The sequence below is a fragment of the Haliotis rufescens genome, unplaced genomic scaffold (genome assembly GCF_023055435.1).
Source record: "Haliotis rufescens isolate VD_foot unplaced genomic scaffold, xgHalRufe1.0.p SCAF_39, whole genome shotgun sequence".
Classification (NCBI taxonomy): domain Eukaryota; kingdom Metazoa; phylum Mollusca; class Gastropoda; order Lepetellida; family Haliotidae; genus Haliotis; species Haliotis rufescens.
In genome coordinates, this window is record NW_025964101.1 from 4016239 (window position 1) to 4034577 (window position 18339).

The 18339-nt window shown below is 38.5% G+C and overlaps 1 protein-coding gene and 1 long non-coding RNA gene across 2 annotated transcripts in view; one reads left to right on the forward strand and one right to left on the reverse strand.

Annotated features, from left to right (window-relative positions):
* LOC124149175 (neuronal PAS domain-containing protein 3-like) overlaps positions 1-11029 on the reverse strand; it is a 38061-nt gene extending 27032 nt beyond the window's left edge. Inside the window, exon 1 of the mRNA XM_046520581.2 lies at positions 10766-11029. Coding sequence (XP_046376537.2) covers positions 10766-10857 — 92 coding nt within the window. The 5' untranslated portion in view covers positions 10858-11029. The remainder of the gene's footprint in view (positions 1-10765) is intronic.
* LOC124149177 lies at positions 1863-16559 on the forward strand. The gene is made up of 2 exons (XR_006863068.2): positions 1863-2085; positions 16507-16559. It is a non-coding gene; the product is annotated as an uncharacterized LOC124149177 (long non-coding RNA).
* The last annotated feature ends 1780 nt before the right edge of the window (positions 16560-18339 follow it).

Here is an 18339-nt window from a genome sequence, read left to right on the forward strand (position 1 = left end):
TCATGACAAATGTGGCTGTCATCATTGGTGGAAACAAGCTAGTGAAGCTTTAGCTTCACTGGTCTGAATGAATGATTTTTTTTACCAATCTCATTAAAATCACCTCTAAGTTCTCGCTACCGTTTAACAAAAATCTGAGGACATCCCATTACGTGTCGCGTCAAAACGACCTTCATTCATCCGACTAACCAGAGCGTCGCTCACCAAAACGGGAAACTGACAGTCGGAATGTGTTTTCTAACAATGTTACCTAAAATGTTAAAATGGGTATTCCGAAGGACAGTTAAGGGTTGTGCGACTGATACCGTCAGGATGATCTTCTGTCTCTCGCTTCAATGGGATAAACATTTAAACCGGAAGTGACTTTACGTAGCCCACAGGAAGTACTACCATACAATCGCGGCCATTTATTAGACATTCCAGAATGGTCTTTTGTTAAGTTTTCAAATTTTGAATCGGGAACTGTCAAAATTGGCAGTCGGCAGTTTAAAACTAGTGCCGTAAAGCTCGAGAAAGCTGCTTTCTGATTGGCTAATGTCGACTTCTTGTTAGTCATGTCATGGTTCATCAGAGTTCATCAAGGTTGTTGTGACGTGTCCCGTAATAGGGTTCCTCAGATCTTTGTTTAGCGGTAGCAAGAACTAAGATCTGATTTGAATGAGATTGTGTATTATCCAGTATGACTGCTGGCAGCCATCATTGACTTCCGATTAATATATCTGAAACAAACACGGAACTACATACACCCACTGACAATCTTACTCATCAAGTTCCAGGCCTTCGGGAGAGGATATTTTAATTGTTTTCCTTGTAAATCAAAGATGGCTGCCTGGTGACCATATTGAAATTCCAACTATGTATCCTGGACAAACCTGAACCCACTTATGGTAACAAATATCAACATATCAACTTTCAGCTTAATCCATAAGGCATTTATAGAAACTGTAAATAGTTATGGACGACGGACGACTTGCGGTGTCTTAAGCTCACGTGGCCTTTTGGGCCTGGTGAGCTACATATCACGACCTGACAACGACCTGCATAATCCGTGCAGTCGATAACAACAACTTGGGTGAAAGATTTGCAGGTGGGCCAGTAAACAGGAAATGGACTCTTCCGAAGGGACATTCTCCCAAAACAGTTCACGTTTATTTTTATAGGTTAGGTTAGCTTATATTTTTTAGTAATGCAACTTGTTCATCACAATTTTTCGTGCTTCCACGCGCTCATCACACGTTAAGTTCTGTTATAGCTCGAGAATCAGTCGGTTAAAGAAGGACAAGGCTATGTGGAACCAAATTCTAGTTTCGGACCAGACGTAAAATTATACCCTATGTGAGAGTGAGACATTATGTCTGGATAATAAGACTAATAAAACATTGCTAGATTGATCAACATGATAAATGTTAAATTTGTAAACAACTAAAGTGAAATTTAAATGCCTTGATTTAATTACACTACGTCTGAAAATTGTCTAATTCCTAATTCCTACAAAACGGACCAAATAACCAAATTAAGGCAAGAAAAAAATCATCATACACATGTTGTTATGGCCAAATAGCATAAAATAGGAAGCATTTCAGTTCGTGTTTCTAATTGAATTACTTGACGTTATTGAGATTTAAGCTTCAGTGAACGGTCAACCATACGGCGGTTATATAATGAAATCAGACGCCAGTAAGTGGGTTCGTGCAGCATGGCCATGGTTTGTGGAGTTTAGGAGCAATCTGATACCTCTTGACATTAGCGCCGACACCACTGTATGCTGTCCGCGACTGAGGAAGAACTTAACTGCCAGACGCCATCTTGACTTCTACTTGTGGCACACACGAACGTCTGCCATTTTGAGAGGCGCGTGCGACGAGACGCCAAATTCATACACGAACGCTAGAAAATGCTAATACACTTTGCGGTATTTCTATCACCTCCAGTATCTTATTACATTCATAAGGACAGGGAATTAAGCTAGGGGGCCATTTTAGTTTAACTCGTTGCTTGACATGGACTTACGTCGGAGGGAGGAAAGGTGTAGTCCTGGATGCCCTTTGGTTCAACATCGTACCTATTCTGTAGACGGGATAGAAGGTAGGCTGATCGGATTTATTGTGGCAAGACACCAGTCTTCAACGCCATTACGCTAGGGATAGTTAACGCGATCATTTGGCTAATATGATTCCACTCGTTTCAGGAATTTTAACACCTTTTAAAAGCTTTTCAGCTTCCAAATGCTAAAAGGTGTGTATGAAAATACACAAGCAGCTATCATTATTGAACATTTTGTTTGCCATGTTATAATACGTTGAGGCGTGTTTAGGGCACAATTTGACATTGACTCAAATGATGTGTTTTGTAAAACAGTTCCTGGTAGACGGATAAATACTGAGCGAGGTAAATGTCCCAAGAGCAAAAACGTATAATGCAAAAACAGTCCAAAAGAGCTTACAAACGTAACCGAATTGAACTGAAAACATTTACAGGAGGATTTTTTATATGTTTTTTTTAGGACGTAAATACACCTGCAGTAATAATAACGACGGTTGTCGATCTGGAAACTTTAAAGTCGGTTTGTTGTCCATGGCGTGTTGCTAATGTTCATTATGGATCTAGTCGTTGTGATTATTGCCTCGTGTTGAACGGAGGATGAAAAGTAACCACACCTCTCAGGTGATTGTATCATACATGTATGTTTGATTTGAAAATATCTTAAGTTAGTGGTATTATTATTAAAAACATAGAACTGTACTGGCGCTTAGCCAGCATTCAAAGAATACGTTCACATGGTTCTATTTGTTAAAATATAATTTGATTTAAAACTTTTAAAATGAAAAGAAGAAATTTGCGTGATACACAACTGCTGATTGGAGTCTAAGACAACTTATAAGTAAAATCTGCTTTTTTTCCTCACAAATGTACATTTCAAACATGGTAGGGGCATGTGGTTGCAAATTCAGTTCTTACCCCAGTCTTCACTGAAACAATTTATTTTACACCAAATAACTCAGCCACAGATTATTTTAAAAAAAATTGTTTTAGGAAGAAGTGATGGTTAAATAGACGTAATCAAATTTAACAACAGTTCTTTCAATTTTCCATTACATAAAAAAAAAAACCCCATCTCGGTATAGGCCTACCTTGTTTTGCCCCACTTGGCATCTTTGTTTGTTTGTTGTTTAACACGAAATGACGGCAGTTTGTAAATAATCGAGTCAAGACCAGACAATCCAGTGATTGATGTCATGAGCATAAGACCCACACGCAATTGGGAGACGATGACGTGCATCAACCAAGTCGGCGAGCCTGACCACCCGAACCCGTTAGTCGCCTCTTACACTAAGCATGCTGGCTGAAGATTTAGTCTAACCCGGAGTCCAATATAGCTATGTAATTAGGGTAACCATCAACTAATTAATAATTATACGTCCTAAACTTGAAGTTATTAATATTTTAAAGTTTATTTGAAGCAGCTAGGATTGCCGATTTGCCCGAGTCGAGCTCCACTTACCGCACTCCTAATTATAATGCAGACATGCCTTATGTATGCGTACTTTCATTTGGTCCGAATCGGTAAAAATACCATAGTTAGGCATTAATCCACTTCGTTAATTTTTCACATCCATGGAAAAAAAGCAGACGACAGAAAACAAACTTATTCCCCCATTTTTTCATTTGGAAAATATCGTAAATATCCGGAGAATGACGTCTTACATAAATAACCCGAGATACAAACTTGCGGTTGGTATGTTGCAAATGTAATGCCAACAGTTCGGCAATTCGAGCGGTGACCATAAGAAATCATTCGGAACCACTCGCCCCTTTCCGTAACCTGCAAGAAGACTCGTCTCCCAATCAGAGTGCGCGTATGATTTCAAGTTCTTCGTCAAAGAATCCCTCAGAAATATTTTTTGATTTTACATATGTCTTGCATCTAAAAATATACCAAAGGCACAGTTTAATGTGTTCAATCATACTGTATAATTCCGCATGTCCTGATGTGCTTTAAATTGCATCTGAAATATATAATATATGGGGAAATGTAAGTGAACCATTACGCAACGAGTTGACAATTGTTTTAGGTATGCCCGTTTGCGCTTAGACGGAACCAGGTCGGAAAAATGGCCATGAGAGGGGCACGAGTTGCTATTCGGCTTGTCCCGGAATAACACGAGCTGGTCACGAAAGCATAAGAAATGTGCCTAACATGTTAGAGGGGAACAGTGGAAATGCTAGAAGTGGTCTCAGCCTCATCAGAATCCGGCATTAATGTGTACAGTGAGATCAAAACTCATATCTTCTTGACACGTAATTTGCCGTAGTTAAGTGACTTATCACAAGCCACAGCTTCTTGTAACGAGGATCTTCCGTCTATCTGTACACCCGGAAAAATGTCAAGCATCAGCCCATCTTCTTTTTCATGTCTCGAACTACCATCTGTGTTTTAGAAATACCAAAATTGTGTATCTACATGTAACATTGATATCAGATCGACGAAATCCATGATGTTCCTCCAGATGGTCGTTAGAAGGTGAGGTGAAGTGATATGGGGTTTAACGCTGCGTTTAAGGTTATTGTACTTGTATAGTGACATGCATGCATGCACGTGTGTGTCTGGCTGCTTGTACTAGTCCGGACTAATGGCGGTTTTATACTGCTAGGCTACCATGCTGCAGTTTACATGAATACCCCACTCAGACACAGTATACTGACTCGAAAACCACCATTCCTAGTTTTAGCCCCTCAATGCCGAGCGCAGGCAGGGTAATAACAAGTACCGTCAATTAACACTTTTGGTATGACGCGGCCGGGTATTTGTCGCAAGAACTGGACGATATCATGCAAATAAAAAGAGGAATCAGATGAAAGGGTCGTCTAATAGTTACTAAACATGTCATTAGATAACAGATCTTAGAAATGTTTAGTCGTAGAAATGAAAAAGGATACGATTTTATAAAATCTAGAAATATAAAGTGTCTCTTTACCTTCTTGCATATATATGAGTGTATAATGTTGTTCAAGTGAAATTGTGTAATTATTTGTCAAAATGTCAACTAGTGTTTAGAATCGTGAGTTCATAAACAAGGTTACCCGTGAAGATCCTTTTAGAATAGGTCTTCATGAAACCCATGCTTGCCGTAAAAGGCGACTAACGGGATCGGGTGGGCAGGCTCGCTGACTTGGTTGATGCATGTCATTGTATCCCAATTGCGTGGATTGATGCTCATGATGTCAATCACTGGATTGTCTGGTCCAGACTCGATTATTTACAGTTCACCGTCATAAAGCTGGAATAGTGCTGCGTGCGGCGTTAAACAACAAACAAACAAAAACACAGCGGGGGTTCTGGGTTAGAACTGATCCCCAGCAACCAATACATTCTAGAGACAACTAAGCGGATGCATGGTCGGTCATGTGACTTGGTTGATTGCAGTTCATGTACTCGACGTCATGTGACGTTGCAGGTCACAGGGTTGTCTGGCAAATGACGACCATGTGCAGGCTGCCGTATATATGTGGAATAATGTCAAACTATTTTCTACAAATATCACTTCTTAACTGGTGCAAGTGGCAGTCCACGAGTTCTGTGGATGGAGGGAGTGTAACAGCTAGGTTTCTATTCGACAACAATCAACTTTTGTTACAAAACGTAAGGAGACAACATTAATTTTGTAGAGCGCCCTATAGGTGTCATGGAAGAATCATGATGGAGGCGTTAAACAACACACGCACGCACGCACGCACGCACGCACGCACGCACAGTGTATGGCACAAACTGAAATGTTTTACTATTCCTAATTCAATGCGTTTCCTGTACTAAATCTAAAACACATTAGGAACATAAAAAAATAAAAAGTAATATACAGCCTCTTGTCTCGTGAAGTACATTCTCGCCATACATGCAATATAATGAAAATAAAAATAAGCATAAAATGATTTCTGTTTTCAAGAGATGGCTTGAAGATCAGAACCATAATAATAATGTTATGTTGTTACACTTCAGTTTACTAGATATGTGATTGGTGGTACCGTCAGACGCGTCTCCATGTATGACTCGGGCAAGATCAATGGGGCAGTTCCTCTTTTTGTATTTTATCCATAAAACGTTACATGTCTTCGTGTTGCGTTTGGCTTCAACTCGACTGAAGAACAAAAAATATATTGCGCTTTAATTTCGGCAATTAATTGTTAAAATATAAGTCTCTATCAAGAACTATTTATCTCAATTTTAGACAATATCCATTGTTTGATAAACCCACGTTTTATTTTGATTTGATGTCTCCCCAAACCCCTTTCCCCAATCAAGACCAGCAGGTGCTGAACGAAGACGGCCATGATCCGTGTTTTGCCATTCCGCGTCAGAGCGTCGCCCTTCTAATAGGCATGGAGAGGCTGTACGGGCAAAGGACCAGAGAAAACAATTTTCTTTGTTACCCCCGATTAATGCCGAGTTCTGTGGGCCTACCTTGGAATTTGTGCTAATACAGAGGTATTAAGAGTAATTCCCAAATTATTGTTTACAGACCTCTAGTCAATACCTCTGTGTCGATATTTACACAAATGCCGTCCAAATGATATGGAATACAAACAGTTCACTTAAAGGGATCAGGGAAAAGCCTGTTTAAGCATATCATTTACTGAGCGGGTATTTATCATTGTGATAGAAGTCTGATAAAGACACATTGTTTCGATGAATATGTAATTGTAAAGTTATAGTCTTGTATCAAGTTATTAATTTCATAATTAGTAATATGAAATAGACTGGATGGTTAACGAGATGTAATTTGAAGCCCCGGATTTCTAAATATTAAAATTTATACTCCATGTATTTGTATACTGGTTATGTAAATGTAAACAAACAGTTAAACGCGGATTTCATATGATAGTACACTTTTCAATTACAATGTTTTAAAAACATATTAGAATCATGTACTTACACTCGTCTCAAAAACAGAATCATGATAATATGGGGGAATACTGAATAATGTATCTTTAAAATAGCATATACATCTTTCAAGTTCTACCATGTTAAAATTTTGTCCTTGTATCCTGCTAAGGTCGTCGTGTCATTTGATTTTCTATAATTCAGAAACAAATATGTGTCACTCTGAAAACTACAATCACATATTTCAATTTCTAAGAGTATTCATGACCCTTAAGATACGCTTTGTAAAGTTTAATTTCAAATATGTTTGTTTTTATCCTTTTAACGAAATGAAATAATTATACATCCATTTTCTGAAAAAAATCAGAATCAATTCTGTGAAATATGATCCCATTTTCATTTTTGAACTTGATGTATTTTCTCAACATTAAGAGACAGTTTCATTCAATGTCTCGAGTAATGTTGCTTTCATCCTATTAACTGTATGCTGCTTTTGATTGAACTGAAGGCCACAGGGATGAAATGCACCCCTTCCGATACCCCTGCCTCCTTGTGGCGGGAAAAAATGTGCAAACTGGCCACATTTGGAAAACGGGAAAGTAAGAGCTGGAGTGTCCATTTTGGATTGACAAGCATGCGTCTACGAATGAAAATGTGAAATGTGTGAATGTATGCATCCTCAGAAAATATTTGTCAGTTTGTCAAAATAATTTGTGTATAGCTTTTAAGAACCTTATGATAACAACTCTCTTGTCCTCCTTGTCAAGGCCAACACATACTGATGCATGTTGTCCTCGACCGACCGTGCACACAAAGTGCCGTGTTTCAGATTGCAAGGGGACCACTTCACGGACCTCTGCAAATGCAAATGAGTCTCTATTTCAGAGCAATACTGTATGTGCTCCTTAACCATACATTGCTGATTCGTGGGTAATCAATTTCACCTGTAACTACACCCAACACATAGGCACCCAGTCTCACCTGGAGTTTCTGACATCACGAGTTAATTAAATAACTGTTAAGTCACAGATGTAAAAGCAATGGAAATATTCGTACTGAGTTCCAATTTATTTCTTTAAAATCTCAGCTGAAGTGTTTGAAAATGGCAATATTTGAAGAAAAAAAACATGTACAAAACATATATACTTATCAAAGTGTACAATTCTAAAGTATAAAATGGTATTCAAGAGTAGTCCAATGTGTAATTTAGTGGGGCTACAATCCTATAGCCACAAACGTTACTAACAGTAACAGTATTACCTACAAAGATCGAATTATTCGCTACAAATATCTCTTCTTAGCCGAGTTCGGTGAGAGGAGGGACTTTAACAAATTTGCAAATATCCTATACGACAAAAATCAACTTTTGTCAACTTTTGTCACAAACTTAAGAAAAGTACGTTTTGTATATGACACATTGAAGCTTCGAACAGCTCCCTTACCGAAAAACTGTGGCATAATTTGTGGTAAATGTGATGAAGCCAGACATCGACAATTCCAAATAACGTAAAGTACCGTTCTCAGTGATATTCACGTGTTTACTGGTTGCTTTAAGAGCGCATTTATCGAAGGTTGGAAATGTCAACACCGGCCGTACGGATAGCCAAACAGAGAACTAAAGCGTCGCCTTGTTCTGCATTCATAACATCAATGCCCAACCTTCTTATACCCGCTCCTTTTACACCCGACTTCAAGAAATAAGATCCTCTACCACCAAGTGAATACACACACAAAAAATGACAACGCTCCTTAATATTATTGAAATGTGAAGTAACACAATACTGTATTCAGGAACTTATGACAGTTGACTCGTTGATTATCGGAGCCGACGCAGATATACGCAGAATCAAGTTGAATATGATTTGAATAGCAGCTTATTACAAAGCTCGTCCTTCTAGTAATTGAGTTTTCTTGCTTTACAAAAAAGTGCGCATTAAATCCTATTTAAAAATGTAATACGACAATCTTAAACATTTACAATGACTATATAATAGTGTTGCGTTTGTTGAAGAATATTAACATTCGTTGTAAGAACATGACCTTCGTTGTGAAATTCTTCCAATATGACATTTCAATGATAACTGTAGACCTAACGGTTGTTTTGATCAAATTTAGCTGTATTCAATCAGTCAAGATTCCTTGAATTGTGTGTTTTTAATAACCAAGTTGTTCTTATGCACCTTAATCAATTAATCGCCTTTCAGTACGTCGCCGTAAGCGAACGCCCTCTGTGTGTTTCATGTACCCGTTACTCTATCAACCTCTGTTTCATGTACCCGTTACTCGGTCAAACCATTTAAATGAAATCGGTAGCCACTCCGTTAATACACAAGGAAATTATATCTTAATATGCTTATAGAAGGTATGTCACCCACAATTCGTTATTTATATGATTAAATCGAATAGTCAAATATTGTAGATACCACATTTAAAAGATGTTTAAATTGCGTAATAAATGAACCTACACACACTAAAACTGTTTTGATATATTCTGTGTTTGTGTTTCCAAACATTAAACTTTTTTTTAAGTTTCTTTGGTATGACATCATCTTTCTTCTCCGATATGCCTTTATTTATTATTACAGAAATCACGTCATGGAAACTGATATTAGTTCAAGGGAGCAGCAAATATAAACAACACTATACAATATAACCCGGGAAGCAAAAGAAACTATATCTCTCAGCTGATTTTATCACATATTTGAGTTTCAATTGAAAATATTTTAAAAAGACATCTACTGGCGATTAGTACTCAAAGAATATTTCTACATGTTTTTATTTTTTAAAATTATTATTTTAAAGTTTTTAAAAAATAAAAATAAATAGATTCGCAAAATACACAACCGATTATGGGTATCTTAGACATGTTATCTTTAGTGATGTTTGTCTTTTGCTGGACTAAAATCTAGTCCCCAAAATACAGTTATGTATAAGGTTAAATAAAATAAGTCTATGAAGGAACCATCATGTATTGGGGAACCATTTCGTCTCTTACTTTCACATAGTGCTAACAGGGAAAGAGTAGATTATGCTGGAAGTAGGAAGGGGCTGCGAATCGAACAGGGGTGGTTGTTTTGCTAAATATATAAGAAATATATGCTCTGGGTGTGCAAGAGAGAATATGTTTTAGGCCACACATGAATTAAGATGGTTCCGATATGCTTGTGATGATTATTATAACGAAGTAATAGTAACAATATGTAAGAAAGTCACTGGGAGTTGATGCTGGAATCGCGGGGATGAATTGTACATAGTAACAAATTATTTAATTAAGTACTTGATATCAATATATAATTAACGAATGAATAAGAACCTATAGTATTTCATCTGCCAGTGAAAGCCGTTTTACAGTGTAGTACATTTATAACAAAACGCTGAAATATAATAAACAAGAACGTATTTAATAAACATCAGAATTGTTGTTACTGACAGAATGTGCCGCAAAATATTTGGCATTTGTATTTATGATCTCAAACCAGGTAAATAATAATCAAATAAATTTATGTACTCGTCTATCAAATAAAAACGTATACAGTTTACGAATTTTAGAAAAAAATAAATTATTCTTTAAGTATTTCCTGAAAACTGCTGGACCAGACCTGTCCATCAATATTTGTTTATGTCAAATATATCATGTATGATAAAGCTTTTCTTTTAAGAGATGGAAGTATATATACAAAATTCTAATTGATTTTGATTCTATGATTTAAAAAATGAAAAAGGTATTCTAAGTTACATTATAGTGTCATCGTCAAAATAATGTGACTTTGTATGTTTCAAATGTACGTGGAATGTTCACTTGAAGCAATATTATAGAATAACCTACCACACAGAGACTGATGCATATCAGTATATGTCATATTCTGCTTATAACACCTCTACTCTCACCTTGGATCAATCTTGGACTTTGTATCAGATATGTCCATCTGGTCTACAGGAGAGTCGGTCTCTTTCCCTGCACTGGAGTGACCAGACATCATATTTGCAGTGACTGCAACCCAACCGACCGATCCTATTGTTACTAGACATATGCTAATCGCTAATGCCAATTCAGGAAGGCCATCCAGGTTTCAAAGTGTGAGGGCTGACGTACAGATAGGACGCGCTACGCTCACAGGCCGGGCGTTGCTCGGATGGAATCAGGGTACCCGGGTAGCGGACGGCGATGTTTACAAAACGACGTCGCCATCGGGTTCGACTCCTGGACTCAAGGAGGCTTCGCTGTGAGCGATTGGCTGTCTACATGGACGAATGCGACAACCAGGCACTTGAGGTGCGTTGAAGGGTGGCCGGCGTCTAGGGGGACGGTATAGGGGTATCAGACAGACCCGGTAGGGTGGGAGGGGGAGGGGGACGGGGCCGTGGGTATGGGGAAATCAGCGTCATGTTCCTCGCTCCATTTGGGGATTACCTGGAGGGAAACATGTAAACTCTAACCAACGCATTCAATTCATTGGGTGCAATACATCGACACTACAAACGTAAAAAAAAGTGGTTGTTGAGTGTGTTAGTGAGTACGAGGCTTGATATTTAGCGTGGTGCATATAACGAGATCTTGCTTATTTTCTGGTTCAACGATAAAAGAAATAATAATAATGATAATAATAATAATAATAGTGTCACTTTATCATTACCCCCTTCTGTGCACTCAAGCAACTTTATTCTCAGACCCCCCGGGGGGGGGGGGGGGGGGGATATTGCTGGAATATTGCTAAAAGCGGCGTAAAACCATACTCACTCACTCACTCACTCAGACCCCTGGGCAAAAGATAAACTGCCATGAGGCGTTGGAAAGTTTACAGTCATGTCACCTATTCTATTTCTACCGGGTACCCATTCACTGCTGCGTGAACAGAGGCATGCTTCGAACAAAGTATCTTGCCTAAGAGACACCACATACCCGCGTGACAGGATAAAAAATGCATTGCAGAAACTTTCAAAAGTCAATCCGCCGAACACGGTCACCCATCCACCCACTCTCCGCAACGATGCTTAACTTCGCCTTACATGTGACCAGGTGCCACCACGTAATGAAATGACTTGGTCGAGACAGTGAGGTGTATGATAGAACACATGAGTATGAGGCACGGTCACTGACTATTGATGAAGGAGACCCGTGAAGATCCGGGTTAGAATTGATTTTCAGCAACCCATGCTCGCCATTAAAGGCGACTAACGGGATCGGGTGGTCGGGATCGATGACATGGTTCATGCGTGTGATCGTATACCAATTTCGTTGATCGATGCTCATGATGTCAATCACTGGATTTTCTGGTCCAGACTCGATTTGTTACAGACCGCCGTCATATAGTGGACTATTGCTGAGTGCGGCGTTAAACAACAAACAAACAAACGAACTCACGGATGAGAACAGAAGAACGGGTCGCTCTTGAAAAAGTCATGGGATACATTATCTAACATCTTTTCGGGGGGCACTGGTGGCCCAGTCGTCTAAGGCACCGCGATTCGCTGTGCAGAGTTGCGTCCCTTGGACACACCTGAAACCTATGAATGTGGGTTCGAATCCCGGTTCGCCCCGATTATGTTTCTAGGTTTGTCAGCACCATACCCGTGCTCGTGGTTTTCACCGAGGTGGTAAACGTCTGTGACCTGCACTTCGGGCTTTCCTCCCACATTAAGCTGACACGCCGTGATATAACTGGAATACTGTTAAAAGCGGCGTTAAACCCAACTCACTCACTCACTAGCATCTTTCCTCTTACTATCACCAAGAGTCACGATTGGAGTGCCTCAGTGAGTATTGTTTTATGCTGCTTCTAGCACTATTCCAGCAATATCACGACGGGGTACACCAGAAATTGGCTTCACACATTGTACCCATGTCGGGAATCGAACCCGGGTCCTCGGCGTGACGAGCGAACGCTTTAACCACTAGGCTACCCCACCGCGCCTATAAACATCATGAAATGTATATATCCGCATACATGTAGTCACGCCGTTTATGAGGCTGAATAAAAAATGTTCCTTGGACACATTTTAACAAAAGTGAGGAGGGCGGCAGAACTTTATTTTTGTTTATTTTTTATTGTAAACACATGTGATGCAGGAAGAACTCTCTTCGTTTGTTTAAACAGGACCCTAGACAATAAATAAAAATTGAATACAACCAAAGTCTAGAATTATTTGGCAAGTCTATATTGCCTCGACTTTATGCATTGTTCTGGGCTCCATTTGAGGTTTACTTTATATTTTGTAGATATATATGTTTAAATAAGATAACGTTATTTCTGGGAATAACTATTAGTTTAACAAACAAACACAACATTGCAATTAAAATGACTGACGCGCAGGATATAAATCGCGCCGATGCCAAAAAATATTTCCGTTTTCGTGGTTTATGTCCTTTCAAGCGGGATTTTGGTTCGGAGTGATACAAGCTGGTCTAATCCGGTCTCAGATGATTTTGCGATGACGGTCGTCATCAACGCTTGTCATCGTCACGTGATTTAGAGGCAGCACCTGTGCATACAGACGAACGCATGATCAGTGAGCGGCCTTATCGCGCGATCTGTGTTTACATACATTATAAAACAACAAGAAAAATCAATTTTCATCAAAAGTTGTGTCACCACACTCAGCCCTTATCTTCCGAAGTCATGTTTGCTTCGTACCTAGGTTCCGAGAGCTTGATCTATCGCCGGGACATAATTTCTCCGACGAGAGATTAGCAAGGGTAAACCATCAATTTGCTTGCACAGAGCTAAGTCTATCGGCAAACTACTTAACACTGTGCAATCCTTATCGTAAACGGATAACGTTATTTGCATTTCGAATACAGTTAATTATTGCAAATGGGGTATATCCGCATATAACGTTTGTCCATGAGGAATTGGATATGCCACGTTCAAGCTATCTTATTATCAACGTCAACAAATTTTGCGATTTACTCATTGGTGTCGGTGGTATGCTGATAGATGTGATTATTTAGTTCTTTGTGTGTATGACGAATGTGGTTTATGCTGTTGTAAGTATACCAAGTCCACACTCCTACGCAGAGATGACGTAGTATTACACCCTGGCACGAGCTAATTTGCATATCACGTGAGCGTTGTAAACAAAGGCGCTTGTTCTGAAATCAGAGCAAACTTGCCTAATGGAAGCATTTTCATTGCGCTTTAGATGTCGTTTTGATTGTTATATAGATATGCTACTACAACTGCGACAGGAGTATGACAATATATCTTCACACATCAAAGTGACGGTATCGCCAGCTCTCCGTTCGGCTTCGATGACAGCACGTGGAGCCGTACAACCAATGTAAACAACGGATAACTACGCAAATGGAAAATGTTTCCCACATTTTAGGATATTTTCCCAATGACCGTTAACCATTTCACGACGTGTGTTTATCTAAATGTGTAGATCTTACAAAAATGAAATGGATTAAAAAAGTAATTTCTTGAGTGGACTGTGTAACATGTGACGAATCGACACTTCTCGCCTGTGGCAGAAGTACAAGACAGACCGCAAGGAACTCTGTAGGCCCGCACCATGACCGTGGAATGTATGGATTTTATAAAAAACAAAACAAATCTAGATAGATGTACAAAAGCAAGTCTAGCCAGGCCTAAACAGCTCTATACCACATGAAATCAGCATCCGAAACATTATCTAATTTTAGAGGAGAGAAATGTATTGTGTAATAAACGATTTCACAGACTATATGATAATCTAGTTCAATGAGAGTGTAGTAAGTCGCATGAATTGCGTGAGGTTTTTAGGTAAGTGATTTCAAAAACTTCCTATTTATCTCATCACTAAACAACCTCCAACAATTATCCAGCTTTCCGACTGGTGGACACCAGCAAAGGGGAATCGAACCCGGTCCTCCAGCGAGACGAAACAACACTTTTACCACTAGGCTACTCCGTCAACTCTCAACGCTGAGGACAGGAAGCATATGCTACTGTGAAACCTATTTTTATTAATTAACTCGACGATCACTTGCGACGATGTTACTTCAAGCATCCTGTGATGCTCAGCGGTGGAGTGGCTTACATGGCAAAGTGTCGCTCTTTGCGCGCTGAAGGTCCGGGTTCGATTCCCCACATTTCCCAACGCGATATATGATTGGAACACAGCTACAATTAAAATATATTATAAATAGATAATATTATAATTTTTGGAGTAATCGATTTCACCAACAAACGTGAAACATTTGATAGATTTTGTATAAAAAAAATATTTCCTGGAATGAATTAATAATACATATCAAAATCGATTGCCAGGGATATATTAAATCCAATTGTCTTTTCTTGTCAAATATCATGGCTTTCGCACCGAGTGACCTAACAGAACTGATTGATATTTCAGGGGAAGAGATGAGATAAACACATTAATTGACAATAAAAGTCACATTTTCTACATATTATGTATTTTTTCTGCATTGTCTTCATGGTCTTACTCCGAATACCATCGTGTCCTTGAGGCAGACTAAAAGTATTTCAAATGAAATATTTAATAAATAATAATATTTAAATTAGTAAATTGATTTGAAGGGTGTTATGTGAATATTGAATATTACCATAATATATTTGCCATTTTAATAATATATTTCTGAATTTCGATTAAAATATATAACAACAGGTAATCGTTTAAATCGATATATCGATATAAATATATAATGATTCAAAAGTGTAGTCGTGTGGCTGTGACAAAGCGCTTCGTACAGGTATGGTGTTGATGACCATCATGGTGGTCATGCCCATAGGTCCAATGTGATTGAATGCAACTAAAATAAGACCTTTTACACCGATAAGACACCATTCTGCGTGAATTCTGATTTAGTGACATCGTTATTGATTCTTTGTTTCCAGTCTGCTTGTTTGCGTAGTGGAGATACAGGTATGAATTCCACTGTTGCATTGACATATTGCTTACACCATGTCAGGACATGTGCAGAGTTGCGTACCTTGGGCACGCAAGGAACCTATAATCATGGGTTCCAATCGCGGTCCGCTCCGATTGTTTCCAGGTTTGTCAGCAGTGTACCGTGCTCGTGAAATTCCTAAGAAATGGGTTCATGGGCCAAAGAATACAAAATGCCGAGGTGAGGCTAAAGTGTGATAATTTTAATTTAAAAAGTGGTAAAAGGTGTGATTTTGAATAAAGATTAGATATTTCACAGTTTTATCTGCCATAAAAAACGTTATTCAAAACTATAAGTCTGAATATCTCTTAAAGAAACACGCCTTGCAACAATGTAATTTGTGTGAAAAGGCAATTTCTTTATTTTCGGAAGGTCTAAAGCATAATGTTTTTTCTCCAGAATTTTCACCAAAAAAAAAATTCATATCAAATCATCACATCACTTAGAATGACCCTATCTTAGAGGGTACGACTGTCGCAGCAACCACTTTTTAACACGGTCGTGCTGTATAAAAAGCAGGCGAATGCGGAATGAAAAAAGAACGGTGGATCCGGATTCGAATTTGCTTTCGAAAAGTAAGAAAAAGGCCAACAACGTTAGGGTTGGGCGAGTTTCAGGAACAACATGAACATGGGCCATAATGAAAAATAAATCATATTGTTATCATTTTCATTCAAGTCACAACGATGTGTTAAAGTTTTGCTCTCATTGTTCAATTTCCTTTCTTACTTGATTTCAGCCAAGAAGACATCGCTGCTTGAATGAATACGACACAAACTATCCCTAGACGATCAAAACATTCAACCTGCGCGTGCAGCATGCACGTGCTGCAAGTGAAGCTGTTTTGATTGGTCATAATGGTGATTCAACGTCGGAGAGGATCAGTGAAGTTCCATAAACACGAGTCCACACTTGTATTGACAAGGAATGTGTTTATTCCCCGTGACGATAAAATCATATTGCATATTACATTGTAAAATAAATGTCACTTTCGGCTTTTTATAAAATTAGTTAATATTAGTTATTCCAACAAATGGAAAAGTGTTTCTCTGGGTTCTAAAGGAATCCTATGACTTCTCCATTCAGAGAAAAACATGTCTTGTAGCAGTGACGGAGAGATATTCTGTCTCTGGCCAACATCCCAGCCCTCTCTCATCATTAAACGGTGGGTATCTTCGCTGCCCCATCTCCCAACATTGAACGTAACCAGTTTTCCAGTACTGGGTCACCTGTGCCTGTGGCCAGTTACTTGGTAATTTGTAAATGATTTTAAATACTATAGTATATAGTGCCAGTACGATGTATGTTTCATGTGCAGCTATGTCTACTTCCTGCATGGTATACTCCTGAAGACTCACACCATTTATTTCAGTTGATAATTAATATTATATAAAGTAATTATATTATGGTTAACATAGCAACAATCATTTGAGTAACAGTGTCCAAATATAAGGTAAATGGTAATAAAGTGTTAACAACGTGAAACATAAAATAAATAGTTCTTCAATGATGTATTTGATACGGGTGTTATAGTTGGGTTTTGGGCCATACGTTTGCTGTTTTTCGGCGACTGTTTTCATTCAGCCTCGTAACATTTTAATGACAATTTTATATATTTTTTGGTCAAATCCAATTTTCAACGGTATACATTTAAGTTTGCTCTTACCACCCTGTCTGTGTCCTTATCATCACGTGAAAGGGCAACAGAGAAAGAATCGATCTCATCTGAAAGCCTGAAACTGGAACCAGTGTTTTCCACATCTTTGTATGCTTGATTATCGAGCAGGTTGTAAACTGGCACTAGTTTCAACAACAGCGAAACACGCTTAGTATCACTAATCAGCATAAAATAGTTTGAGATATCCGGGATGTTATTTTACGTTTTCACGACAGCCAAGTCATGGATTGCCCATAGATCGGAGGAAGTCAAGATGACACGTTGGTCGGTGGTTTATTGAATATTTTGTCATATACTTGGTTGCTCAACAATGTCCCTGGGGTATAAATTAGAACTGTAAAATTATGTACCACGAGGGACATTGATATAACTAGGACATTATTTATAATGGCGCTAAGGAAACAGTAACGTTTTCAATCTGCCGACCCAAAAGACTCACAATTGTGGACTAAAATTAAGTTTTTCCCTTCCGGTTGTGTCTAATTTAAGTATTGACCCAAAAGAATCCAGAGGGAGGGACCCTTTGACTTTTCCTGAGAAGACGTCAACTCTTTATATTTATATATGTTTATATTTTATGTCTTGTTATTTTAGATCATTCAAAAACATGTTTGTAAAAGGACAAGATATGATAAGAACCCTTTTTGGCCCACATAAAATTACGAAATTAGAAAAGAAAACATTTAGAGAATTGTCATGGAAGTTATCAGATAAATGGATAATCGTATGAGTAAGACTTGTTTGTTGTTTGTTTGTTTGTTTGCTTTTTAACGCCACAGTCAGCAACATTCCACCTATATGACGGCGGTCTGTCGGTAATCGAGTCTGGACCACACAACCCCATGATTGATATCATGAGCATCGATCTCCCCATTTGGGATGCGATGACATGCA